The 24678-nt window shown below is 42.0% G+C and overlaps 1 protein-coding gene across 3 annotated transcripts in view; it reads right to left on the bottom strand.

Moving 5' to 3' along the window:
• ARHGAP6 (Rho GTPase activating protein 6) overlaps positions 1 to 24678 on the bottom strand; it is a 381778-nt gene that overhangs the window by 22731 nt on the left and 334369 nt on the right. For all 3 annotated transcript variants that reach the window (XM_072135934.1, XM_072135935.1, XM_072135937.1), the window contains exons 3-4: positions 10760 to 10831; positions 3973 to 4229 (exon numbers count right to left, since the gene is read on the bottom strand). In XM_072135934.1, the coding sequence (XP_071992035.1) occupies positions 3973 to 4229; positions 10760 to 10831 (329 nt within the window). The remainder of the gene's footprint in view (positions 1 to 3972; positions 4230 to 10759; positions 10832 to 24678) is intronic.

Consider the following 24678-nt stretch of genomic DNA (forward strand, 5'->3'; position numbering starts at 1 on the left):
GCAGCTCACATATTTCCACAGCTACTGTATTACACTGTGCGTTCTCCACACATATTGGCCCACATTTATTTAAGTGCTTGGACCAGTTTTCTATCTGACTTTGCACTGAAAAGAACATGCAAACTGCTTGCACATGTATCAATAAAGTGTCTGCGCCAGTTTTTTGTCAAGACTGTCCAACAAGGCAGAAAAATGTGCATCTAAAGGGGCATGTTAGTGCTAAGTGATAAATCTGCCCCATAGAGAACAGAGAATGCATCAAGGCAAATCTAAGATAGCAGAAAATGTGACCAGCATCCTCCAAAACTTTACATAACATTTCTGAATGCCTTTCATTGCTAGAAGCACTCTTATACCTGATGACACGCCCCATTTTGGATAGGGAAAAATGCATTTCCAATTGGAAGAAAAGGTGACAGGTGCCCTTTAGAGCACTTATTCACAGTAAAAGGTTGAAAAGTTTATGTAACTGTCCTGTTTAGCTCCCAACCGTCCTAGCTGCTGGCCTCCGCCCCAACACACTAGAGGTGCAGAGCAAAGACCAGGAGACCAGCTCCTGCTACCTTCACTTTTGTTGCCTTGCAGTTCTGCCTCCTCCTCTCCCTGGTCTTATACAGTGTAAGACCATTATTCTAGGTTATATACTGTGCGGGCATACTAGGGGGCGGAACACGGGCAGGACAAGGGGTGTTTTTTATTATGCGAAAAAATTGTGGCAGGCTGCACTTACCACTCTTTTTGTCACTCTTTCTTCGACCCAGAATTTGGGAGGTATAGTACTGTACATAGAAACTCATTATTTTATGCCAGGTCCTACTTTAGTAATAGTAGTTTGAAACAAGAGTGTTGTGGCTATCTTTTAATTCTTTACAGTGTTTGAGAGTTCAAAATACATTATGTCAACTTATCATATGTACAACGTAGACCAAGCCAATAAAGGCTTTTGCTCCACCTTAGATGATAAGTGTTTAAATCATGGAGGTACAGCTGAGACCCCCACTATTCACAAAAACAGGGATCCCTAGCATCCCATTCTTATTCCCTGTATAACCACAGAGTGGAGGATTTTGAACGAAACATTAATCTTTTGGATTTGTGACAATAGCTTTTAAACTGTGGGACAGTTTGTTTTGGTAAGACTATTCTACATGTGATGCTTTATAGATGTATAAAAAGTACTGTTTAGCTGAAGGCTAACCCCTTTAAAGTGAAAGGTTTTTTCACAACTGATTCTACAAATGTGATATATTTAATAAAATGCCCCTGTGGCCTTCTTTACATTGGTGAAACTATCCAACGGGTCTCAGACAGGATCGGGAAGCACAAGTCTACGATCCAGTGCCACAATACATTTCAACCTATTCCTCACCACTTTGAAAAGCACGGACACACTATCTCACAACTGAGATTCATGGTGATAGAAAAAATAGAATACGAGGTGGTAATCTGAAACAGCTTCTATTGCACAGAGAAGCATTTTGGATATATACCCTTAGCCCCTTAGAACCGCAAGGGTTAAATTGTGATTTCAATGTTACTTATCTATAAAAGGTCTAATTCTGATGGCATAACATTGTGATGATTTAAGATATGGGATATATACATGTTATTGTTTTTATGATTCTGTTATTTTGTATACTAACTTCTCTTCCCTCTCCTCTTTATCCACCTATAGAAACGTATGTCGAAATAATTGACACTTGTTGCTTCACCTCCTGATTGTCTCACACAATGACCTGAATTTGCCGGTAGTGTGACGTCAACAGTAGGGGACTCCTCCTAATTGTATATATTTGTTATTGTATTGGTAGTGCACTAGCAGTTGATAAAGGCTTGGATATAAACCGAAACGCATTCTGTATGTTTCATGTGAACGGCGATTAAAAACGTTTCAGCAAACAGAAGAAAAGTGAGTGCCGGGATATTTCTTTCTTAGCTGAAGGCTTTGTCAGTGTCTCTGACTATAAATGTTAATGCTAAATGTTACAATAGGAGAAAGCATTAGACAGGCACTTGACACAATTTATGTAGCTTATGTGTAGGGGAAAGACGCGTGAACGCATCATGAGTTGTGCCCATAATCAGGAGAGACACAGGGGGGTTATTACAGTGGTAGCAGCCATAGCACCACAGTGTCAGGGGTGCCCCAGCAGCTGACCTGACACACTGAAGAACGGAGGATGTGCACCATTATACATTTTATGTTGTGCGTATATGCTCTATATGTTAAGTATTTATTATGTTTGTGTATATGAAGTATATACTTTATGTATATGTGATGTATATATGCTCTATATGTGTGTATATGTGATGTGAATGTGCTGTGTGTATAAGCTATGTATGTGTGCGTATACTGTATGTGTGTGTATATACTGTATGTTGGTATATGGCAGTGATGGCGAACCTATGGCACGGGTGCCAGAGGTGGCACTCGGAGCCCTTTCTGTGGGCACCCAGACCATCGCCCCAATTTCACCAAACAGGACCAAATACACCAAATCTTCCTTTAGTCCCAAGCAACTTAAGGGATGCTACTCTCAGTGCTATTTTAAAGTGACACTTTACTGGCTGTTTGAAACTGCAGGAAAAGTGAGAAGGTGTTGACTGAACTGCATTGTCTTTGGAGGTCATCCTGCTGGACCCACTATTCTTCCTGAAGAGAAGCTACAATGATGGTCTGAATTTATTTTCCCACCTTCTTTCAACTGCATTGGTGGCCTTAGGAGAGCCAATACAATTGAATGATATTGAAGAACAGGTAGCAATAAGTTACTGCTTGAAATGCCATGCTGCCACTTCATACTAAATAAGTGGATTTTGGTTGTAGTTTGGGCACTCGGTCTCTAAAAGGTTCGCCATCACTGGTATATGGTATTGTATGTATGTGTGCATTTGCTGTATGTGATGTGTACATACATACTGTATATATGTGTATTTGATGTGTACATATTGTCAGTCGGTATAAGTATATATACAGTGTGTGTATAAGATCTGTATATACTGTATGCATAAGTGTATAAATGTATATATCTGTGTGTGTAAGATTGTATACATGTGTATGAGGAAATAATTGTATGTGTATGTATATAATTATATGAATGTATGTGATTGCAATTTGTGTGAGTATTTAAATAAGTATATATTTTTAAGGGGAAGGGGGCCCTTTAAGAAGTCTGCTATGGGGCCCTGCCTCTCTTAGTTAAGTTCCTGGTGAGACATGACCCAGATTCTTACCCCAAGGAATAAGGCAAATTCCAACAGTATTTAACACAATTTGGGCATAATCATAATCACAAACAGAAAGTACATGGATAGAAAGGAAAGGGATGTGTACATATGTGGTGATTGCACAGCATATAACATCAGAATAGGAAAAAAACTTTAGGAGCGCCACCACTGGGAGATCATTTGAAATCAGAGATTTTGTCTGCTGCCTGGCAATGGGGGTCATCTACCTGATCACTTTGCAATACCCTTCAAACTATATTGGTAAAATGACCAGCCAATTACGTTGCTGTGATCACATTAATGACATCAAATGCCCCAAATGCCAAATAGTGCCAATATTTACATTTTTTAAATCTTCCTATTAATGACACTCTTTTCGCTTCCAAAACCCGATGCTAAACCCAGGTAAGCTGCAGCATTTTAAGATCCTATAAGCATACACTGCATGTTGTATTTCTACACCAGGTGAGCCGTATTAATCCCGCACTATTCACCTTATTGCAGTTGGATCCGCACCAAAAGGCGCTTCTGTATTTTATTCTATCAGTGGTTTCAAAGTCTCACAGATTTTAATCTACCTCTAAACTATTATGAAATTTTGACTAATCTATAATTTGTAACTTTCACTCAAATGAAATGTCCCACAGGGACAAATAAATAATGAATGAATGAGTAAATCATTTCCAATTTATATGACATTAATGAAGGAATAACTCATTGGCAGACACATGACTCAACACTTACCCTCCTCCGGACCCGAGGCGCTGCCTCTGGTGTATTGGGAGATGTGGATTCATTTGGTGTTTCTGAAGTAGAGCTGAGAGATGAATTACTACTGGATAGTTCTTTATTCTGTCTTCTAGATCCAAAAGGCAAAATAGACGTAACAAAGTCTGAGACCTCCTTCTGCTCGTCTTTCTGAGAATCCTGCTTTAACTTGTGAGCTCTGTCATTGGCAATGACCTGTGATAATGGCATTCCAAATGCTTGTGGTAAGAATTCTAGAAGAAAAGAAAAGTAATCCTCATTACCAGACTGCACATATACTGATTAACCCCTTAGTACCTTTCTATTTTTGTGCTTCCGTTTCTTACTCTCGACCTCCCAAGAACTTAAAAAAATGTGTCTTTCATGGAGCAGTATGAACAAATTGAACCTTCAAGTGGACAATTTAATATGTGCACAAGAAAAAATGTTGATTAGTACTTTTTGAAATTTCTTTTTGTGGGATAATATTTTTTAAATTTAAATAGATTCAACAGGTATTCCTTATTAGTATTACTTATGCATGACATATCTGAAAAGATGAAATATGTGGATCCCACTTCTGGGACCCTGTACCCATCTCAGGAACAGAGGTCTGCTTAACTACTTCCTGCTGTAAGCTGAATGGAGAGAGTGCTACTCCATGCAACTTCAAGGGGTATTCCGGGAATATGAACGTCTGCCACAAAAACCCATGATGATATAAATAAATGAATACAACAATACTCAATGTCATTAGTCACAAAACGGAGCTTAAATAGTTTGATTTTATGATTTACTAAATTTATGGCCTCTCTAAAGTAGGTGGAGTTATAACTAAGATGGCCGCCACTGGAAACTACAAGTTCCATGATCCTTTAGTTCTCAGTAACTCCTCCTCCCTCCTATGCTCTTCTCCCAGTGATGATGTAACAGGTTTTCTTGCTCTGTTACTATAGTAATGATGTGTAACTGCCATTACCACAATACTGACCATACTGGATGCACTGCAACCAACCGACTACAGCCAAACGTAGTGGTGATCACATGACCCTGCCCAGGCAGCTACAGGACATGTGATGTGGACATGTGACCAGCAGCCATCTTCTTCCTGCAACGGACCGCGCGGAAGAAATTAACGGACTGATTAAAGGGCCAGTAGCATTTTAATTCTCCATTACAGTCTATGTCACCAGCATTTTTCTGCTAAGGGGAGCTAAATTTTAAATAACAACTAATTACACATTAGCTTATATTTTGAGTGCCCACTTGTATATGAATTGTGCTGATTCATGGAATACCCCTTTCAACATTGTCACAGAGATGAATGGAGAGTGGCCAGGCATGTGCAGAACTCTCTCCATTCACTCTGGCTGTGGGAAGGAGGTCAGTGGTCCCAGAAGTAGAACCCACATCTATCATTTATTCATGAAATATCTTGTATGTATGTCATGAATACTGTATTGGGGAATACCCCTTTAAGTATTTTCAGATGCAGAAGTTTCAGTGCAGTAGCACAGCTGTAGACATGCATCACTGCTGACCTATGTATACAAACTGGTCTGTCACTGGTGGTGCTGCGATAGAACTGGAGCAGAGAAAGGTAAGGGTAAGTTCATTTTTATTTTTAACTCCACAACCCAGCCATATGTAAAATAATTCATACTCCCAGAAGAAGAAATTCCAGAAGAAATTAAAGGAAATCTACCGCCACCATGCAGGCGTGAGCCCCCTCTGGCAAGAACTGTTTTCCTTTTAGCTTCTTATGCCCTTGTCTTTACAAAAAAAGGCTTTAACCCCTTAACGACTTTTTTGTTTTTTTCACTTCCATTTTTACTCACCAACTTCAAAAAATTCCAAATGCAGTGAAAATGGTGAAAAACCACATTTGCGACGTTTTCTTGTGGGCTTGGATTTTAGAGCTTTCATTCTGTGTCCCAAATGACATGTCTACTTTATTCTTTGGGTCGGTACGATCACGTGGATACCAAATTTGTATAGGTTTTATAATGTTTTCATACATTTAAAAATATTAAAACCTCCTGTACAAAATAACTTTTTCATACTTTGGTGTACGGAGCTGTGGGTAGTGTCATTTTTTGCAAATTTTGATGGCGTTTTCATTGCTATAACTTTTGGGACTGTGCGACATTTTGATCACTCTTCATGAATTTTTTAATATTTTTCAAAATGGCAAAAAAATGCCATTTTCGACTTTGGACGCTATTTTCTGTTACGGGGTTAAACGCAGTGAAAAACCGTTATTATATTTTGATAGATCGGGCATTTTCGGACGCCGCGATACCCAATGTGTTTATGATTTTTACTGTTTATTTATATTTATATCAGTTCTAGGGAAAGTGGTGTGATTTTAATTTTTAGGTTTATTTATTATAATTTTTTTTTTTAAACTTTTTTTTTATTTTTACTTTTACTATTTTTCTGACTCCCTAGGGTACTCTAACCCTAGGTAGTCTGATTCATCCTATCATATACTGCCATACTACTGTATGGCAGTATATGTGGATTTTACTCCCCATTCATTACAATGTGCAATTAGCACATTGTAATGCATGGGTTAAAACGAAGTAGCCTCGGGTATTCGGAACACCCGAGGTTACCATGGCGACGGATCACCGCTCCCCATGACGTCATCGGGAGCGAGGATCCGTGACAAAATGGCGGCGCCCACGTGGCGCCATCTCTTTGAAGCCGCCGGCAGCATTGCCGGCGGAGATCGAGGTGAGAACACCTGCGATCGGTGCTAACTTACCAGCTATGGACTTACCGGCTATGGAGAGGGCTCGGCCAGCGAGCCCTCTCCATGCATCGGGTCCCGGCGTCGGGAAAGGGTTAAAATTATGCAAATCAGCCTGAGGGGCTCAGGGTTCCATAAACAGCTATGGAGCCCAGACTTAAGCCTTTTTTCAGTAAAAACAAGGCCATAAGAAGCTAATAGAAGAGCAGATCCTGCCAGAAGGGGCACACACTGGTATGTCAGTGTACAATTCTTCATCCTGATGGTAGATTTGCTTTACGTTTGCACAAAGTTAACAGTCACTAAAATATAATTAAACCACCTAGTTTAAATGTACAAAATGATGAGAATGTATTTATTTTGGATATTTATGTATCCAAATCATTATTAGTGTTTGTATAATTGATAATTACAACAAAATTTAAACTAAAACATTTTCTACTATGCAGTGGGTAATGAAACTGGCCTTTATTCTTCAAGTGACAGGAACAAAGAGTACTAAAACAAGGAGTACAACAGATTTATGTAATTTTCACAGAAAGAAACCTGTGTGGCATAAATAATAACATAATGTTATTGTTTTTCATAAGTCTCCAGCACCTATATTGCTCCCACATGCTGTAGCAGAAATATCAGTATAAGACTACTGCTCTTATTGGCATCTATGTCTGATAATATAAACAATAAAGTCTGTGGTTAGGCTGGATATGTTTGTAAATGTGATTATTTGATGAGCCCATACAGATTGTTTTGGCTGCCGTTTGTTGTCACAAGAATGTCTTGTGTATAATAAGATTCAAAATATTTATTTATTGCCCATTTCTTATTTAGTATCAACATATTCAGCTTCATAATGAAGATTATCACCAATCAGTGTACTATTAACACAAAGGAGATGAAAAAGTGCTTTCATGGCAGCTTAGGGAAAAAAATTTAAGCTGTATATAAAGTTGATACCAGAAGTTTTTATACACATATGAATGTTTTTCTCACATGAAAACAGAATACTGTATATACTCAAGTATAAGCCGACCCGAGTATAAGCCAAGACCCCTAATTTTACCACCAAAAACTGGGAAAACCTATTGACTCGAGTACAAGCTGAGGGTGGGAAATGCATTGGTCACAGCCTCCCAGTATATAGCCAGCCAGCCCCCTGTTGTATATAGCCAGCAAGGCCCCTGTTGTATATAGCCAGCAAGGCCCCTGTAGTAAATAGCCAGCAAGGCCCCTGTAGTATATAGCCAGCAAGGCCCCTGTAGTATATAGCCAGCCAGTCCCCAGTAGGATATAGCCTGCCAGTCCCCAGTAGGATATAGCCAGCCAGTCCCCATATAGTATATAGCCAGCCAGTCCCCAGTAGTATACAGCCAGCCAGACCCCATGTAGTATACATCCAGCCCCCATGTAGTGTACAGCCAGCCAGCCCCCCTCACAGCCTCCCAGGATATAGCCAGCCAGCCCCCTGTTGTATATAGACAGACAGCCCCCTGTTGTATATAGCCAGCAAGGCCCCTGTAGTATATAGCCAGCAAGACCCCTGTAGTATATAGCCAGCCAGTCCCCAGTAGGATATAGCCAGCCAGTCCCCAGTAGGATATAGCCAGCCAGTCCCCAGTAGGATATAGCCAACCATTCCACATGTAGTAGCTAGCCAGCCAGCCAGCCCCCAGTGGTATACAGCCAGCCAGCCCCGTGTAGTATACATCCAGCCCCATGTAGTATACAGCCAGCCAGCCCCATGTAGTATACAGCCAGCCAGCCCCATGTAGTATACAGCCATCCAGCCCCATGTAGTATACAGCCAGCCAGCCCCATGTAGTATACAGCCTGCTAGACCTGCATGGATGCGTTTCTGCCGGCTGTTACAGCGGAGAGAAGATAGAAGAGGAGCCTCGCCGAACATCGGGGAGCCAGAGGGCGAGTATGTAAGTTTTTTTGTTGACTCGTTTATAAGCCGAGGTGAGTTTTTTCAGCACATTATTTGTGCTGAAAAACTCGGCTTATACATGAACATATACGGTAAACCTTTCCCGTTTTAGATCAAATAGGATTACCAAATACCAAAATACATTGCAAAACCAAGAAACAACATTTAATATGAATTATGCCACATCTACAAAGATAACTCCCTTAAATAGCTATATGCAGTGTTGCAGAAGACTGAACAGTCTTCCATGATAAAGGATTATTAAAAAATAGAAAAGATATATATGAGATTACATAAGTTACTGGAGCAAACAAAACAAGCTCAGAAAATAAGCTTGCAAGAATAGCTGAATTCTGAAAAATGTCTAATACTTTTAAGTTTCATCCTGAAAAAATACTTTTACTGCAGAGTTAATGTATTGAAAAAAAACTGACTGTCGAAGAAACAGAATGACTGGAATTGTGATAAAAGTAGTTATTGAATCAATGTAAACTCAACAGATTGTTAGAAAATAAATTTAACATATACACCATTCAGGGTGCATGTTGTTGCAGTATTTGTATATGTAAAAGTTCAATAATCTTGATTTTATCTTTCCTCAAACAATAAAAAATGGAAAAGAGGCTGCCCATTTTTAACAAATAATGTTAAAGTTACAGAGATTTTCAATCAACTTTCTGTGTCAATTCCTAATGGTTTTATAGATTTCAACTTTTTGTTTTTCATAACATGCATTGTAGATAATAACCAGTGCAATTTTATGTGATGTCACACAGGTGCATGGGACTTTAGGGTCACAGGGAGACTGTTGCAGTAATTCAGCCTTTACCCACCCTGTGCCTTGTCCCAACCCATCCTGTGCCATTCCCCATTCCGTACACTTTATAAAAATTGGTTTGAGGGTAGCAGTAAGGGGGGAGGGGGGAGTCTCAATCAGGAAATGTGAATTTTTCATACCTTGTATACCAGAAACCTTAAGGCATAATAAATATCCCATATAGAGTTTAATTGGAGCCTTGAACCTATGTGACATCACTTGCCCAGTAAGAATAGCCTCAAGAAAAGAAACCTTGGAAGATAAACTTAATAAAAAATGACATTCTCAAAAAAAAGAAAGAAAACAGAAAGAGGGTAGGGTTTTTTGCCTTACTAGCCTAAATCTCTGACACTGAGAGAAAAAGTCTTCCTGGCAACTGATGATGTTAATGTAGCAATGTAATTTCATGCTACATACACTAGAAAATAGAAACCAAAAATTCAAAGCTTTATTTAGGTCATGCAGGGAGCAAACATGGCACATGGCAAACACTTGTAAATGAAGGACCATTTTGCCCAGCTTGCGCTTCCTCAAATTCACAGAATCCTAGGAAGCCCAACCTGGGCGGGATGGTCCGTCATTCTTGAGTTTTTGGCATGTTGTTTGCTCCCGGCATGACCTAAATAAAGCTTTGAATTTTATTGTGAGTGCACAATATTGTGAGCTTTCAATTTGCAAAACTGTGGACATACAACCTGTTGCACTGCCAGATAAATGTTTCCATTTTGAGACCTGTGGTACTCCATGTGTAATAACGCTGAAATACCCCAAGTTAAATGTGGTCACGCCTCCTAGTTACCGAAGACATGCCGCTTTTTTCGGAAAACTGCCTAAACATGGTCTAAAACCTTTAATAAATGTGGTGCACAGCATTGCAGGTAAAAATTACAGCAGGTTTCTGGATGGATTAACACATTGCCCCCAATGTGTCTCAATTATATGAAATGCTTTAGTAAGGGATGTGATAAAAACTATATACCAGTCTTTTTTAAAGTACGATAATGTGTGTATTGATATCTACCAATTATAAACAGAGTAGGCTATTTTTAAATGAAAACCTCATTGCTTTACATAGAAATGTGTTGTGCGCTAGACTAAATGACGGCACAAGCCACAGTATGAAGATTACATTTCTGGAGCTTTCATACTACATATGCTTAAGGTCAGTTGACATTATGGTAAATAATGTCTCTGACGTGTAACATTTTTATAATTGAGTGTTATAAAGACCTTGTTCTGGAGTTCTTTATTCATCAAGCTGCCTAATATGTATGCTAAATACCTTTATCTTTGTTCTTCTCCTTCCCCAATGAATCCAGTTTCTTTCTTAAAGATTTTTTCCTCTTTTGCCCATCTGAAAAAGAAAGAAAAATTTAATTACAATATGTTATGTTGAGACAGCATTTTCCTTTCAGTATTGTTATCAGTCAATAAGCTTATACCAAGGTGGGTAGGATCAGACAGTAGGTGTTCTCCTTAAGGAGACAATGCCAATTAAGGCCACCTTAAAGGCATGTGGAGACTTAAAGCCATTAATGCTCCACCAGGGAATTCTGGGAAAAATGCAAATAAGTTTTCCAAGGTGTTAAATGGAAAACAATACCTCCTTTTGCTACCTTGAAAGGCAGCCCCCTTAACATCAAGTATGACCTACAAGAAGTCTAAAAACATGATGTGGGATTAAGCCAAACCAGTATATCTATTGTTCCTTATGGAATAGATATACTGGTTTGGCTTAATCCCACATCATGTTTTTAGACTTCTTGTAGGTCATACTTGATGTTAAGGGGGCTGCCTTTCAAGGTAGCAAAAGGAGGTATTGTTTTCCATTTAACACCTTGGAAAACTTATTTGCATTTTTACCAAGGTGGGTATAAACACAAAAGTCCAAATTATTCCATTACATCCCTCTCTATGTAGGGTCCATTCCTGGTTTCATTCCATAGCCTATGTGGCAGATTTATCAAGCTTTCTGAAAGTCAGAATATTTCTAGTTGCCCATGGCAACCAATCACAGTTCAGCTTTCATTTTACCAGTGCTCATGAATATTTTAAAGGAGAGCTGTGATTGGTTGCCATGGGCAACTGGAAATATTCTGACTTTCAGACAGCTTCATAAATCTGCCCCTATGAGTTTATTATTAAATGCTATTTTATTTTAAAATCCTATATATCTTTAAACAGATGACCGGACCATAAAATGCAATCAAACGTTTATTTATATATATCCAAAACATTCAGTGACATAAAACATATATACATCCCCAGGCCTTTGGCGAAATATGTCAATTGTCCACAAGAGAAATGCATGCTAGGAGGCAATAGCGGTTCACTGAGACGCTAACGCCTGGAATGTCCTGTGACGTTTCGGAGGTGTGTCCTCCTTCCTCAGACATGCGTGATACCGGCCAGGTAAGGATTTAAATACTTTCATATATATATATATTTCTTATTTTCAATCACTTAAAACACTACCAAATATAACATATACCTTACCCACATAGAAACATGATACAACAGACGTACACAAATACAAAAATTACAAAAATACATTAAAATGACTTTGTTCGTTAAGACCTCGGGTTGAACAGTATCCAAGGAAGAAGTTACTTCAACGTGAAGTGTACTGGATTTCAACATTGGATACTGTTCAACCCCGAGTTCTTAATGAACAATGTCATTTAATGTATTTTTGTAATGACACACCGCCGAAACGTCACAGGACATTCCGGGCGTTAGCGTCTCAGTGAACAGCCATTGCCTCCTAGCGTGCATTTCTCTTGTGGACAATTGACATATTTCGCCGAAGGCTTGGTGATGTATATATGTTTTATGTCACTGAATGTTTTGGATATATATAAAAAAACGTTTGATCGCATTTTATGGTCTGGTCATCTGTTTAAAGACGTTGTTTGATGGGGAGTGAGAGCCCATAATACTAGACCGGTGTACACACTAGGAGTATCATAGCACGGAGCCTACTTTTTGTAAATGTTTGCAAAATCCTATATATCTGCAGGCGGCATATTATTTAGAAAGCCTAGATGATTACACACCTGTCATTAAACCTTTTAATCGCAGCTCTTTCTATGCTTAAAGGACATCTACCATCAGTTTACTCATATGCACACTTGTTACCTCTAGGGGTGGATGGCAATGTTTTTTATTAATTACTGGACATCTGTATTTCAGAGAAATGAAGTTTATAAAATATGTAAAGAAGCCTGAAATATGGATGTCCAGGAATTAATGAAAAACGGTCCTCTTCTAGAGATAATGGGGCTTATTTACTAAGGTTCTTGCGGAACGCACTTTCGTTAGATTTTAGAAATGTTTGGGTTTCACACAGCTGTGACAGGTATTTAGAAGGGGATTATGTTGCACGTAATCGGATTTGGCGCAATCGCGCCGGCTTTCATGCGAAATATGGGGACGGGCCACTGGACAATCCGACTGATTCGGACTGAGCGTGGGATTTAATATTCAAATTGCATCGCAACCAATGCAATACATAAACAGGGAAGAAGATGGTGAACTCTGGCAGACCTAAGCAGGGAGCGACACATGCAGGATATCGGGTGCATAATTGTCGTACATTCCGCATCGGGGATCGCGACGTGGACAGGTAAGTAAATGTGCCCCAATGAGCGTGCATATGAGGAAAGTCTACCATCAGTAATCTGATAGTAGCTGTCCTTTGAGTGTTCGATAGGCAACCTTACCCAGTATGACTGTAAGGCATAGATGTGGCTATAAAGGACCACTGTAACTATCTTTCATCAATCTGTTTAAATCATTAGGTCCTGCTTAGGTCACTTTTCTAACCCCTAAACTTCCTACTGCTTGAACCTTCTGTAACTTTGGTTAAAACTGTGTCTGTGACCAGTGACATATAAAGTAAATACACATAACTTTGATATTTAAGTGGGGATAAATTAATACCTTACAAAATCTGAGGTAGGAATATGTAGGTTAAGTTCCTGGAAGAAGCCTGAAATTTGTTGAACATTGTGTTTTGTCTTACAAGAAGCAAAAAAAAAAAAAATCAAAGCCTCTTTTTCTCTGAAATTATTATATGAATCCTGCAACATGATTTGTAGAGGAAATGACAACTGAACCACAAACACCAATTAACACAACTTCCACTAAAAGACCTGAAAAACCTTTAACAATACTCCAGAAGCTGCAGTTTTTATTTTAGGTGGTGCTCTAACAATATAATGACCATGTCAATGTGCAATACAAAAACACTGCAACATTTTTTCAGACAACCACAGGAGGAACTCCCTAAGGATAGTAGGACAGACTAGAAAAAAAAAGTAGGACAGACTAGAAAAAAAGAGAGTTTACGAGCACCACATGTATTGTGGCTACCTCTCCTGGAGAAAGCATCTGCCAAATCCACAGAAAATGCCCTTGGGGGCTGTCTAGTAATCTTAATTTGTATCTGTGAGGTCTTTAAAGCCAAAGAACTAAAAGAAACAGTAAAATACCTGCATATTATAAAGTATGAGTACCTCAGATGTATTTAATTGTATAGCTATCGCTATAACAGTGCAGAATAAGCATTTACTGCAAGAACAAGTTTGAAGTGTCAGTCCAATGTACTTTTCATGTATATGTATTCTTATACCCTGAAATATCAAATATACTGTATATAAATATACACATTAAAATGTTTGTTCTAACCACTACTCTCCCATTACTCTCATGTCAATAGTCCTAATAACTTATCTCTTTAGAGGGAGTTTGTTTGTTCCTTTTGCCTCATCAAACAGTCTCAAGCATTTGGCCATGTCTTGCTCGCTATCCCCACCCACTCGTCTTCCTTTGCTTAGATTGTGAGCGCAAGCTGTATCAGGATACAAGTCAGGACAGAACGGCTGGAAATGTCAGTAGGAGGGGTGGGCATGGTTAGAAGTCATGACCCAGAACACTTGCTGCGCCCAGTTACGCTTGTGTTCTCATTTGCATTCAGCAATGAAGGATTTTTGTTGTTCAATCAAGATTATAGGAGTAGTATCATAGATATGCAAGGACAAGAGTATTTATGCTCTACCAAATGCTGGGAGTCATTTGACAAGGCTTCCGGAGCTAACAGATATCTTTTATAGATACAGGTAAAGTATTCCTGGAAGAAATTTTTTGGGGTTGAAAAGCAGAGTCACAAGTTGTTCACAATAAAGTACAGTTTATAAAGTTGATAAACTTATAAGTGTGTATGCCAACAAGAATAAACAATGTATCAATGCATCATAGGGAAGCATTTGGTTATTAAGTGTGTTTTTTTCCTACTGATCTTGGGTCTTGTCTCATGTATGTGTATCTATAAATGTTTTTTCAATTAGGTTATGACTCAAGCAATACCTCTCCCTTTCTTCTTATTACCCACTGTACAACCGCTGAGGCAGAGTGAAACCTTTATCTATCTGTATAAAAGTATATTGGCTATATTGTACCTCAGTATTTAATTTCTTAACTTTTCTCCCCAAATTAATGTCCCCAAAATATGTCATGCTTCGTCAGATGGCGTGTTATGCATATTGTCGCTCCATCTTAAAAATGAGGGAACCAGACTAGGTATTCAATACGACAAAGCTGTAAGAACTGTGTGAACTTCATTAATGCTGCTATGTGCATGAACTTATAAAGTAATTAAAGGCAGGATTTAGGCCCATAAACTGCTTCTTACCTGTTATCCAAGACAGTCACATGATCACAGTGATACCGTTCTATATTTTAGAATATTAAGCTATACATAAAAATAGATACTTGAAGGTTGTATTCAAATGACCTGTAAGGTGTCATTGGTGTAGAGGGGTACACTAGGATTCATTCTGGCTTCATTGATGTCCCATAGTCTATGTAAATTATAACAATTCTGGATGACAACTGCTAAACTTTTTTCAAGAGGATGAGTCAAGCCAAGAAGGGAGATCCTTGTGTTACTCTTTCTGGCCATCTCCCCCATGACATTTGTATTCAGCATTTTAAGTTCTTTTTTTGTGCAATACTGAATCTACCAGAATATAAAAAGACATCATTGTGATCTTGTCATTATCCTGGACAACAGGCTGGTGATGACTTGTGGGCATAAATTCTTATGACAGGTTGCGTTTTACTTGTATGTCATGTTATGTTTGAAATTTTTGCACACAGGTAATATACAGGCAGTCCCCGGGTTACGTACAAGATCGGGTCCGGAGGTTTGTTCTTGTATGTAAGTCGAAACTGTAAATTTTATAATTGTAGATCCAGACAAAAAAAAATGTTGGCCCCAGTGGCAATTGGAGTTTAAACATTTTTTGCTGTAATGGGACCAAGGATTATCAATAAAGCTTCATTACAGACACCTTACAGCTGATTATTGCAATCTGGGACTATAGAGGGGTCTGTCTGTAACAATGGGTTGTCTGTAAGTCGGGTGTCCTTAAGTAGGGGGACCTTCTAATATTGTACACTTTTGTGGTATGTCACATATACATGTAACCCCTGCTAAGAGCACAACATGTGAACAAGACAATGTAATTGCTGGGCAGCAGGGGTTAAGACCAGCAGCTAGCAGCACCTACTCCTCAGGAGCAGACTGGACTACATCTCCCAGCAATCACTGCTGCTCTGTGCCACTGACACTGATAGGAGGAGTTGCTGGAGAAAGGGCTGATGGGAAAAACAAGGGATTGTGGGGAGGAGAAGGGAGAGAGACCTCATGTGCAGCAGAGAGGACTGACAGCACATGGCAGAGTGTAGAGAGTCCTGCACTGAGAGTGACACAGCAGAGGACTAGAGACAGCCCAGCAGCTCAGCCCCAGAGGAGAAGAGGACCTGCTGGAGGAGCTCCACCTCTGCACCACAGCCTGATCCCCAGGAGGTCTCCACATCCACCACACAGGAGGTTCCTGCCTGCCCCTCCATTACCATCCAGGTGCCTGGACCCAGCTGCAAGCAGACGCCTGGGTGCAGTTACTCAGAGTTGTGAGTAGACTTTATTGTTAGTAAGGAGTTTGCAGGAAAATAATTTCCAAGAGTACTGAAAGTATTAAGTGCACCAACGTTACAGAAAGCGCGCCAACGTCCGCGGCAACTGGGCCCCAACGATTGGACTGTGTAATATGCATAGCTGCAGCATAATAGTGTAACCGTAGAGTGCAGGTAGAGAGAGTGTGTTGTCACCTGCAGAGTGTGTGATAGTGACACGTGTCATTTCTGTTGTATTCTGATTTATCCCCTCTGTTGCTCCCAGAGCTCATTAGTTAAAGGGACCCCTCTGCACCATTATCCCAACCAGGCCTAGGGAGTGCAGTTACCCTTTATTGCCACTAGCAGTACATTTTAGTAGAAAATCTGCCTTTGTAAATATTTTATTCCTGTTTATGTTTTTCCCTGTTTGCATTCATTGCACTTGGCTCATCCCTAATTCCTTCCCTCACAATAAACCTGCCAAGTTGTTTTACCCTTACCTATTGTGAGTGTGTGTTAAGCTTAGGCAGGGGTTTCCCGAGTCAACCCCTGGCAGAAGAGGAAAGCCCTCCTGCTTACCTACAGAGCTTCAAGCAAGATTCGGGTGGAGGCACTGCGCCATATTGAGTTTGAAGTCGCCATACACCCTTCCAGCAGAGGTAGGCCTGAAGGGGTGTTACAGTGGAGGCACTGCTGAGATTGAACAAACAAAACAGTTGCCATGGAGACTTTAACAGAGAGAGAAGTGTCCACATGGTGTGAGGAGATGTGCATTGGTGATGAAAAAAGTTTTGCCTTGTGTGGTAAATTCTTTCATGTATCTGATGATGAGATACTGCAGATAGTGAATGAACTTCCTGGTGTCACCCATGCAAAGGTGGTTGATCGCAGGGGTGATGAAGATACACCATTCCCAGCAGCATTAATAGCAACTGATAAGATTTTGGAAAGAGAATACTTTGCATCAGTTATAGCTGTGCCGCCAGGACATGGTAGGCAATGGAAAATCATATGGCCTATGAGGCCTGCAGTGATTGGGCAACAGGATCCAAACACACAGCATAGGAGGCCTAGTAGATGTTTACCTCCTACCCCACTATCAGCCAGATCTGAAGAAACACCAGCTTCTGCTGACATGCTGGTAGCAGCTATGGAAAGGTTAGTGAGTCAGTTTGCAAAGATTCAGCCAGAGTCCAGCTATCGCCGTTTGAGGACTTTCTCAGGTATCACTCCAATCCCAGCTGGTGAAGAGGGGTATGACACATGGAGAGATGTGTCCCTGCAGTACCTGCAAGAGTGGCAGTGCACGGATGCAGTAAAGAAGCAGAGAATAGTGGAGAGTTTGAAGGGTCCAGCTATGGAGGTAGTGCAGGCTGCTTGGCGAAGTGATCCTAATGCAACTTTTCAAGACTATATGGCTGCTCTTGAGGATGCTTTTGGGACTCCAGAAGATGCAACAGACCTTCTTTATAAGCTCCGCACCACTTACCAGGAACCGGGTGAGAAATTATCTGACTATCTTTACCGACTGGACAAACTAGTGCACAGAATTGTGTCCAAAGGCGGGCTCAGTTCTCAAGATGTGGACCGGTACCGTTTGGATCAAGTACTGCGAGGTGCTCTCACCAATGATCCCACTGCTCAAAGACTAAGGTGCTGCGACAAAGAGAAGGTTCCTCCTTCCTTCCATCTGTTGCTGAAAGAAGTCAGACAGGAAGAAGCTATTATGGCAGCCCGAGAGCAAACATCCAAAAGAGTCACTGCTGCTACTCTAAAGGCTGAGCCAAGCCGAGAGGAGGAGCTTCTCAAAATCATTGAGAAGCAAGCAGAACAAATTTCTCAACTCCTAAAAAGCCATACAAAAGAAGTTGAGAGGTTGAAACAGGTTCCCACTACATCCCATGAGAGACAACCACGATCCACTAGAAGCACCAGTCAGGATCGACAAAGAGATGGAGACCGAGAGACAGAGGGATGTTATGTTTGTGGGGATCCCAGCCATGTTGCTCGGCGATGTCCAAACAGGTGGAGTCCTAAGAAGTCTCTTTCCCATTACGAAAACAAGCTGTCGGGAAACGGGGAAGGGGGTCAGTAGAGTCCCATACTGACCCCCATTCAAGGTCAAATGCTTGCCCCACCACTCCATCCACTGCCGCTCAACCGGGACAATTTCCGAAAGACTTGGTTGGACCAGCCCCACATGTTCCAGCTAGTATTAATGGCCAACCCTGCACTGTGCTGCTGGACAGCGGGTCTCAAGTGTCTATCATCTTTGAAAAATGGTACAAGAAATACCTCTCAGGGGTGCCCCTTCAGCCATTGTCTGGACTTGTTGTTTGGGGTTTGAGTGAACATAGCTACCCTTACAGAGGATATGTGTCTGTTATGCTACACTTTCCAAAGACAGTTGCTGGAGTGGAGAAAGAAATACCCATCATAGCACTGGTCTGTCCGGAGGCGGAAGGAGACCAGAGATCCATACCGGTCATAGTAGGAACAAATGCCAACATTTTCCGTACATTAGCCCACTGGTGCCGAGAAATTGGTGGTGATAACTATTCACAGACCCTCACTATTCACCCAGCTTGTCTGGCTGCTTATATTAGAAAGGAGGAAGAAAGGAGGGAGCTACATCAGGAATGTTTTGATCCCTGTTTTGAAGGTAGTGACCTGAAGAAATATGAAAAGGAGTCACTAATAAAAGGCATGATGGAACGTAGAGAAGCATTCTCCCTAGGTGACTGGGATCTGGGCCTGGCGCAGGGAGTGGAGCATCGCATTAGGCTGACGGATGAGAAGCCTTTCCGAGAGAGGTCTCGAAGGCTAGCTCCTGCAGATATTGAAGACGTCAGGCAGCACTTACGAGGCCTACTAGATGCAGGAGTCATCATAGAGTCCAATAGCCCATATGCTTCTCCCATTGTTATTGCCCGCAAGAAAAATGGGGATATTCGGATGTGTGTGGACTACCGTACTCTGAATCGGCGCACAGTCCCTGATCAGTATACAGTCCCCAGGATTGATGAAGCTCTAGATTGCTTACAGGGCAGCCAGTGGTTTTCCGTGCTGGATCTCCGAAGTGGCTATTACCAGATACCCATGAATAAGGAGGATCAAGAGAAGACGGCTTTCATTTGTCCCATTGGATTCTTCCAGTTCCAAAGAATGCCTCAAGGAGTTACTGGCGCACCTGCAACGTTCCAAAGGTGCATGGATCAGGTGATGGGAGACATGAATTTTCGGGAGGTATTGGTCTACCTGGATGATCTGATCGTGTTTGGACAAACCCTAGAAGAACACAACCAGAGGCTATTCAAGGTGTTGGACAGATTGAAGAAAGCTGGGCTGAAATTGTCCCTTGAAAAATGTCGGTTCTGCCAAAAGGCCGTGAAGTATGTGGGACACATTGTCAGCCGGGAGGGGATCTCTACTGATCCAGCTAAAGTGGAAGCTGTTGTTAACTGGCCCAAACCCACCAAGTTGGGGGAGCTTAGATCCTTTCTAGGATTTTGTGGGTACTACAGAAGATTTGTACCACAGTACTCAAAGATTGCCAAGCCTCTAACTGCTCTCACCCAGGGATATCCACCTCCCAGAAAGAACTTGCATACCATGAAGGTGAAAGGGAAGACCTTTTTCAAGGTTAATGAACCATTTGGAGAGAGATGGACACCTGCGTGTGATGATGCTTTTGAGAAGCTGAAGTCCTGCCTAACCCAGGCTCCGGTGTTAGCCTATGCAGACCCTAACAAGAAGTATGTGCTGCATGTGGATGCATCCTTTGAAGGCCTTGGAGCAGTTCTGTACCAGGAGCATGGTGGAATTCTGCGGCCAGTCTACTACATCAGTCGAGGATTAACCCCCAGTGAGCGCAATTACCCGGCTCACAAACTAGAGTTCCTGGCATTGAAATGGGCAGTGGTGGACAAGCTCCATGATTATCTGTATGGGGTACAGTTTGAAGTTCACACCGACAACAATCCCCTGACTTACGTGAGGACCACAGCTAAGCTTGATGCGACTGGGCACAGATGGCTTGCAGCATTAGCTGTATATGAATTCAGCTTAAAGTATAGGCGAGGAACCACAAACATTGATGCTGACGCCCTTTCCCGCCTGCCCAGGCAGTCGCTGAATGAAGAGGAAGAAGCTTGGTTAGAATTACCTGCTCCAGAAGTGAAAGCTCTATGTCACAAGCATCAAGCTGCCACTATTCCTCTCAAGGGATGTGCAAAATTCCTAGGAGTGTCTGAGAAAGCTCTGCCACCTTTGTTTTGCAAGTTGACTAGGGTGAACACAGACTCCTTGCCTCAACTGACCCGAAACCAAATGGAAAAGGCCCAACAAGAAGATCCTTCTGTGGGAGTGGTTCGATGGTGTGTGAAAAGAACAAGGAGGCCTGAAAGAAATGCACTGAAGACCGAGGAGTCCATTTTACTAGCTCGTCAGTTGGAACATCTAGTTGTGAGAGCTGGCCTGCTCTACCGGGAGGTTAAACGTCAAAATGGAGAGGTCCGAAGACAGCTGGTTCTACCCACTCAGTTTCGGAATATGGTCATGAAAGCTTTACATGATGACCATGGACACCTTGGAATTGAGAAGACAACTGGTCTTGTTGCGGACAGATTTTACTGGCCGAGAATGGAAGCGGACATCGAGGGTTATTGCAAGTCATGTGCTCGGTGTGTCCTGAGGAAAACTTTGCCAACTCGATCAGCGCCTTTGGTGAACATCAACAGCGATGGTCCGATGGATTTAGTGTGTATTGATTTCCTCTCCATTGAGCCAGATGAGGGCAACATCTGCAACGTCCTAGTAGTCACTGATCATTTCACCCGCTATGCACAGGCCTACTGCACTAAAGACCAGAGGGCAGTCACTGTCGCAAAAACATTGTGGGAAAAATTCTTTGTACACTACGGATTGCCAGCTCGCATCCATACTGACCAAGGAAGAGATTTTGAGAGTCGACTGATCAAAGAGCTGTGTGAGATATGTGGGATCAAGAAGTCTAGAACCACCCCTTTCCACCCACAAGGGGATCCTCAACCGGAGAGGTTCAACCGCACCCTTCTCAATATGTTGGGTACTTTGGACACCAAGCAAAAGGGACGCTGGAGCCGTCATATAAGTCAGTTGGTCCATGCTTACAATTGTACAAAGAATGAGTCGACGGGGTACTCCCCTTACTTCCTCATGTTTGGGAGAGAAGCTAGGCTACCAGTGGATATCAGCTTTGGAGTGTCACCCGACCATTCATCTGGGAAGACTTATATGAAATATGTGTCCCAGTTAAAGGAAGAATTGAAAAGGGCTTACGGATTGGCTGATCAAGCTTCTGGTCGAGCAGGGACACGAAACAAGATCCGCTATGACCGCAGGGTACGAGAACACATTCTGCAACCTGGAGATAGAGTTCTCATTCAACAGCTGGGTCTTCCGGGAAAACACAAGCTTGCTGATCGTTGGAAACCAGAGCCCTATGTGGTAGTTGAGAAGCTGCCTGGTGTTCCATCTTACAGAGTTAAACCTGAGAATGGAAGTGGAATAATAAAGACCTATCATCGTCAACATCTGTTGCCTGTGGGACAGAACATCAGATTGCAACAGTCACAAGAAGATGGGGCCTCATCAGTCACCCGGCGTCCTAGAAGGAGTCCTCGTCATAGAAGAATAGTCGATCCGGTAGTCACCCCTGAAAGCAGTGATAGTGACTCCAGTGATGAGTGGGGGTTAGACTATAGATGTGAAGGAGATCCATATCCTATCATTCATGACAGTCCAGAGCAGTGTCTTCCTGTGGACAACCAAGATGAACCCAGTCCAGAGGCTATCCTCCTTTGTCCACAGTCGGGGGAGAATTCAGAAGGAATAAAGTCACCAGGCGAAGAAGTATCTATCACAGAACCTGAGTCAATATGTCAAGAGCTGGGGGTTGAGGAGGGAACTCCTGCAGTACACACTCGTCCCACAAGGAACACTAGACCACCCATGATGCTGACCTATGATAGAACGGGTCAAGCTACTGAGGTCCCTAGAGTTGTACGACCCCAATTCACTAGTCCGTGGCCATACTTTCCCTCTGTGTCCCTGTGGCCAAATGATTTGTGTGTTTCTGGTAGTGGTGTTAGTCAGGATGCTTTCACACCAATTGTTATTTTAGGTGGCGAGTCATCTTATCATGCTGGGCCTTCCAATGTGACTCACCAGGGGGAGAGTGTAACCCCTGCTAAGAGCACAACATGTGAACAAGACAATGTAATTGCTGGGCAGCAGGGGTTAAGACCAGCAGCTAGCAGCACCTACTCCTCAGGAGCAGACTGGACTACATCTCCCAGCAATCACTGCTGCTCTGTGCCACTGACACTGATAGGAGGAGTTGCTGGAGAAAGGGCTGATGGGAAAAACAAGGGATTGTGGGGAGGAGAAGGGAGAGAGACCTCATGTGCAGCAGAGAGGACTGACAGCACATGGCAGAGTGTAGAGAGTCCTGCACTGAGAGTGACACAGCAGAGGACTAGAGACAGCCCAGCAGCTCAGCCCCAGAGGAGAAGAGGACCTGCTGGAGGAGCTCCACCTCTGCACCACAGCCTGATCCCCAGGAGGTCTCCACATCCACCACACAGGAGGTTCCTGCCTGCCCCTCCATTACCATCCAGGTGCCTGGACCCAGCTGCAAGCAGACGCCTGGGTGCAGTTACTCAGAGTTGTGAGTAGACTTTATTGTTAGTAAGGAGTTTGCAGGAAAATAATTTCCAAGAGTACTGAAAGTATTAAGTGCACCAACGTTACAGAAAGCGCGCCAACGTCCGCGGCAACTGGGCCCCAACGATTGGACTGTGTAATATGCATAGCTGCAGCATAATAGTGTAACCGTAGAGTGCAGGTAGAGAGAGTGTGTTGTCACCTGCAGAGTGTGTGATAGTGACACGTGTCATTTCTGTTGTATTCTGATTTATCCCCTCTGTTGCTCCCAGAGCTCATTAGTTAAAGGGACCCCTCTGCACCATTATCCCAACCAGGCCTAGGGAGTGCAGTTACCCTTTATTGCCACTAGCAGTACATTTTAGTAGAAAATCTGCCTTTGTAAATATTTTATTCCTGTTTATGTTTTTCCCTGTTTGCATTCATTGCACTTGGCTCATCCCTAATTCCTTCCCTCACAATAAACCTGCCAAGTTGTTTTACCCTTACCTATTGTGAGTGTGTGTTAAGCTTAGGCAGGGGTTTCCCGAGTCAACCCCTGGCAGAAGAGGAAAGCCCTCCTGCTTACCTACAGAGCTTCAAGCAAGATTCGGGTGGAGGCACTGCGCCATATTGAGTTTGAAGTCGCCATACACCCTTCCAGCAGAGGTAGGCCTGAAGGGGTGTTACATACATGTATTTATAGATAGTATGTTTAATTTAGTTATCTGGCCATTTTTGAGTTAAGGAGAGGTAGGCTAGTTTTGCATCTAATCTGTTGTGGAAGTTTCCTTAAACAGCTCACATGTGTAGCAGAGTAGAAGCAAACAGGTCCACAAGCAAGGACTGAAGCACAGCACAACAGCATGACAAGGAAGACAGTGCTCTGGTCAGAGAGATGGCACTGGTGGTTCTGGCCAGGTGGTTTTACAAAAGGCCCCACTTCTGATCAGCCGCTTGCAGTAAATGTGGCAATGGCAGGTTCAAGTATATAACATTTTCACAGTGGAGACTAGCATTGTTTTCTGCTAAAGATACATTGCAACTTCTTAATACTGGTTACTGCAACAGTATTTGTAAAACAGCATGAGCAAATTTTAATACAGAACCTCTATCCCTGACATATAAACCATGTCCATCTATTAACCTAACATAATTAACATAGTTTTCATTCACACTCATAGTTACTTCATTGCCAGGATTATCCTTATTCCACTGACTATTCATTAACAAATGGCTTATTTTAAAGGGAACCTGTCACCATGGACCTCATTTTCACTAAAGACAGGTTGCAGAAGCCCATCACACCAGCAGTGCAAAAATGCCTCTCTGCTTTTAATAAGCATTTGCATTACTCTATAATTGTGTGTTATAACTTATCATGCATGCTGACAAATCCTGGGGTAGTCACAGGGGTTGGGCTTTGGTTTGGATGCATTTCAAAAAACATGTGAATTGTTTGTGTTACTCACTCCTCAGATCTTAGCCCCCCCCCCCCTTGTGCTCATGTCTTTAGTGAAAATGAGGTCCCTGGTGAGAGGTTCCCGTTAAGACAGC

This window comes from Engystomops pustulosus, chromosome 2, assembly GCF_040894005.1.
Source record: "Engystomops pustulosus chromosome 2, aEngPut4.maternal, whole genome shotgun sequence".
In the NCBI taxonomy this organism is placed as follows: Eukaryota; Metazoa; Chordata; class Amphibia; order Anura; family Leptodactylidae; genus Engystomops; species Engystomops pustulosus.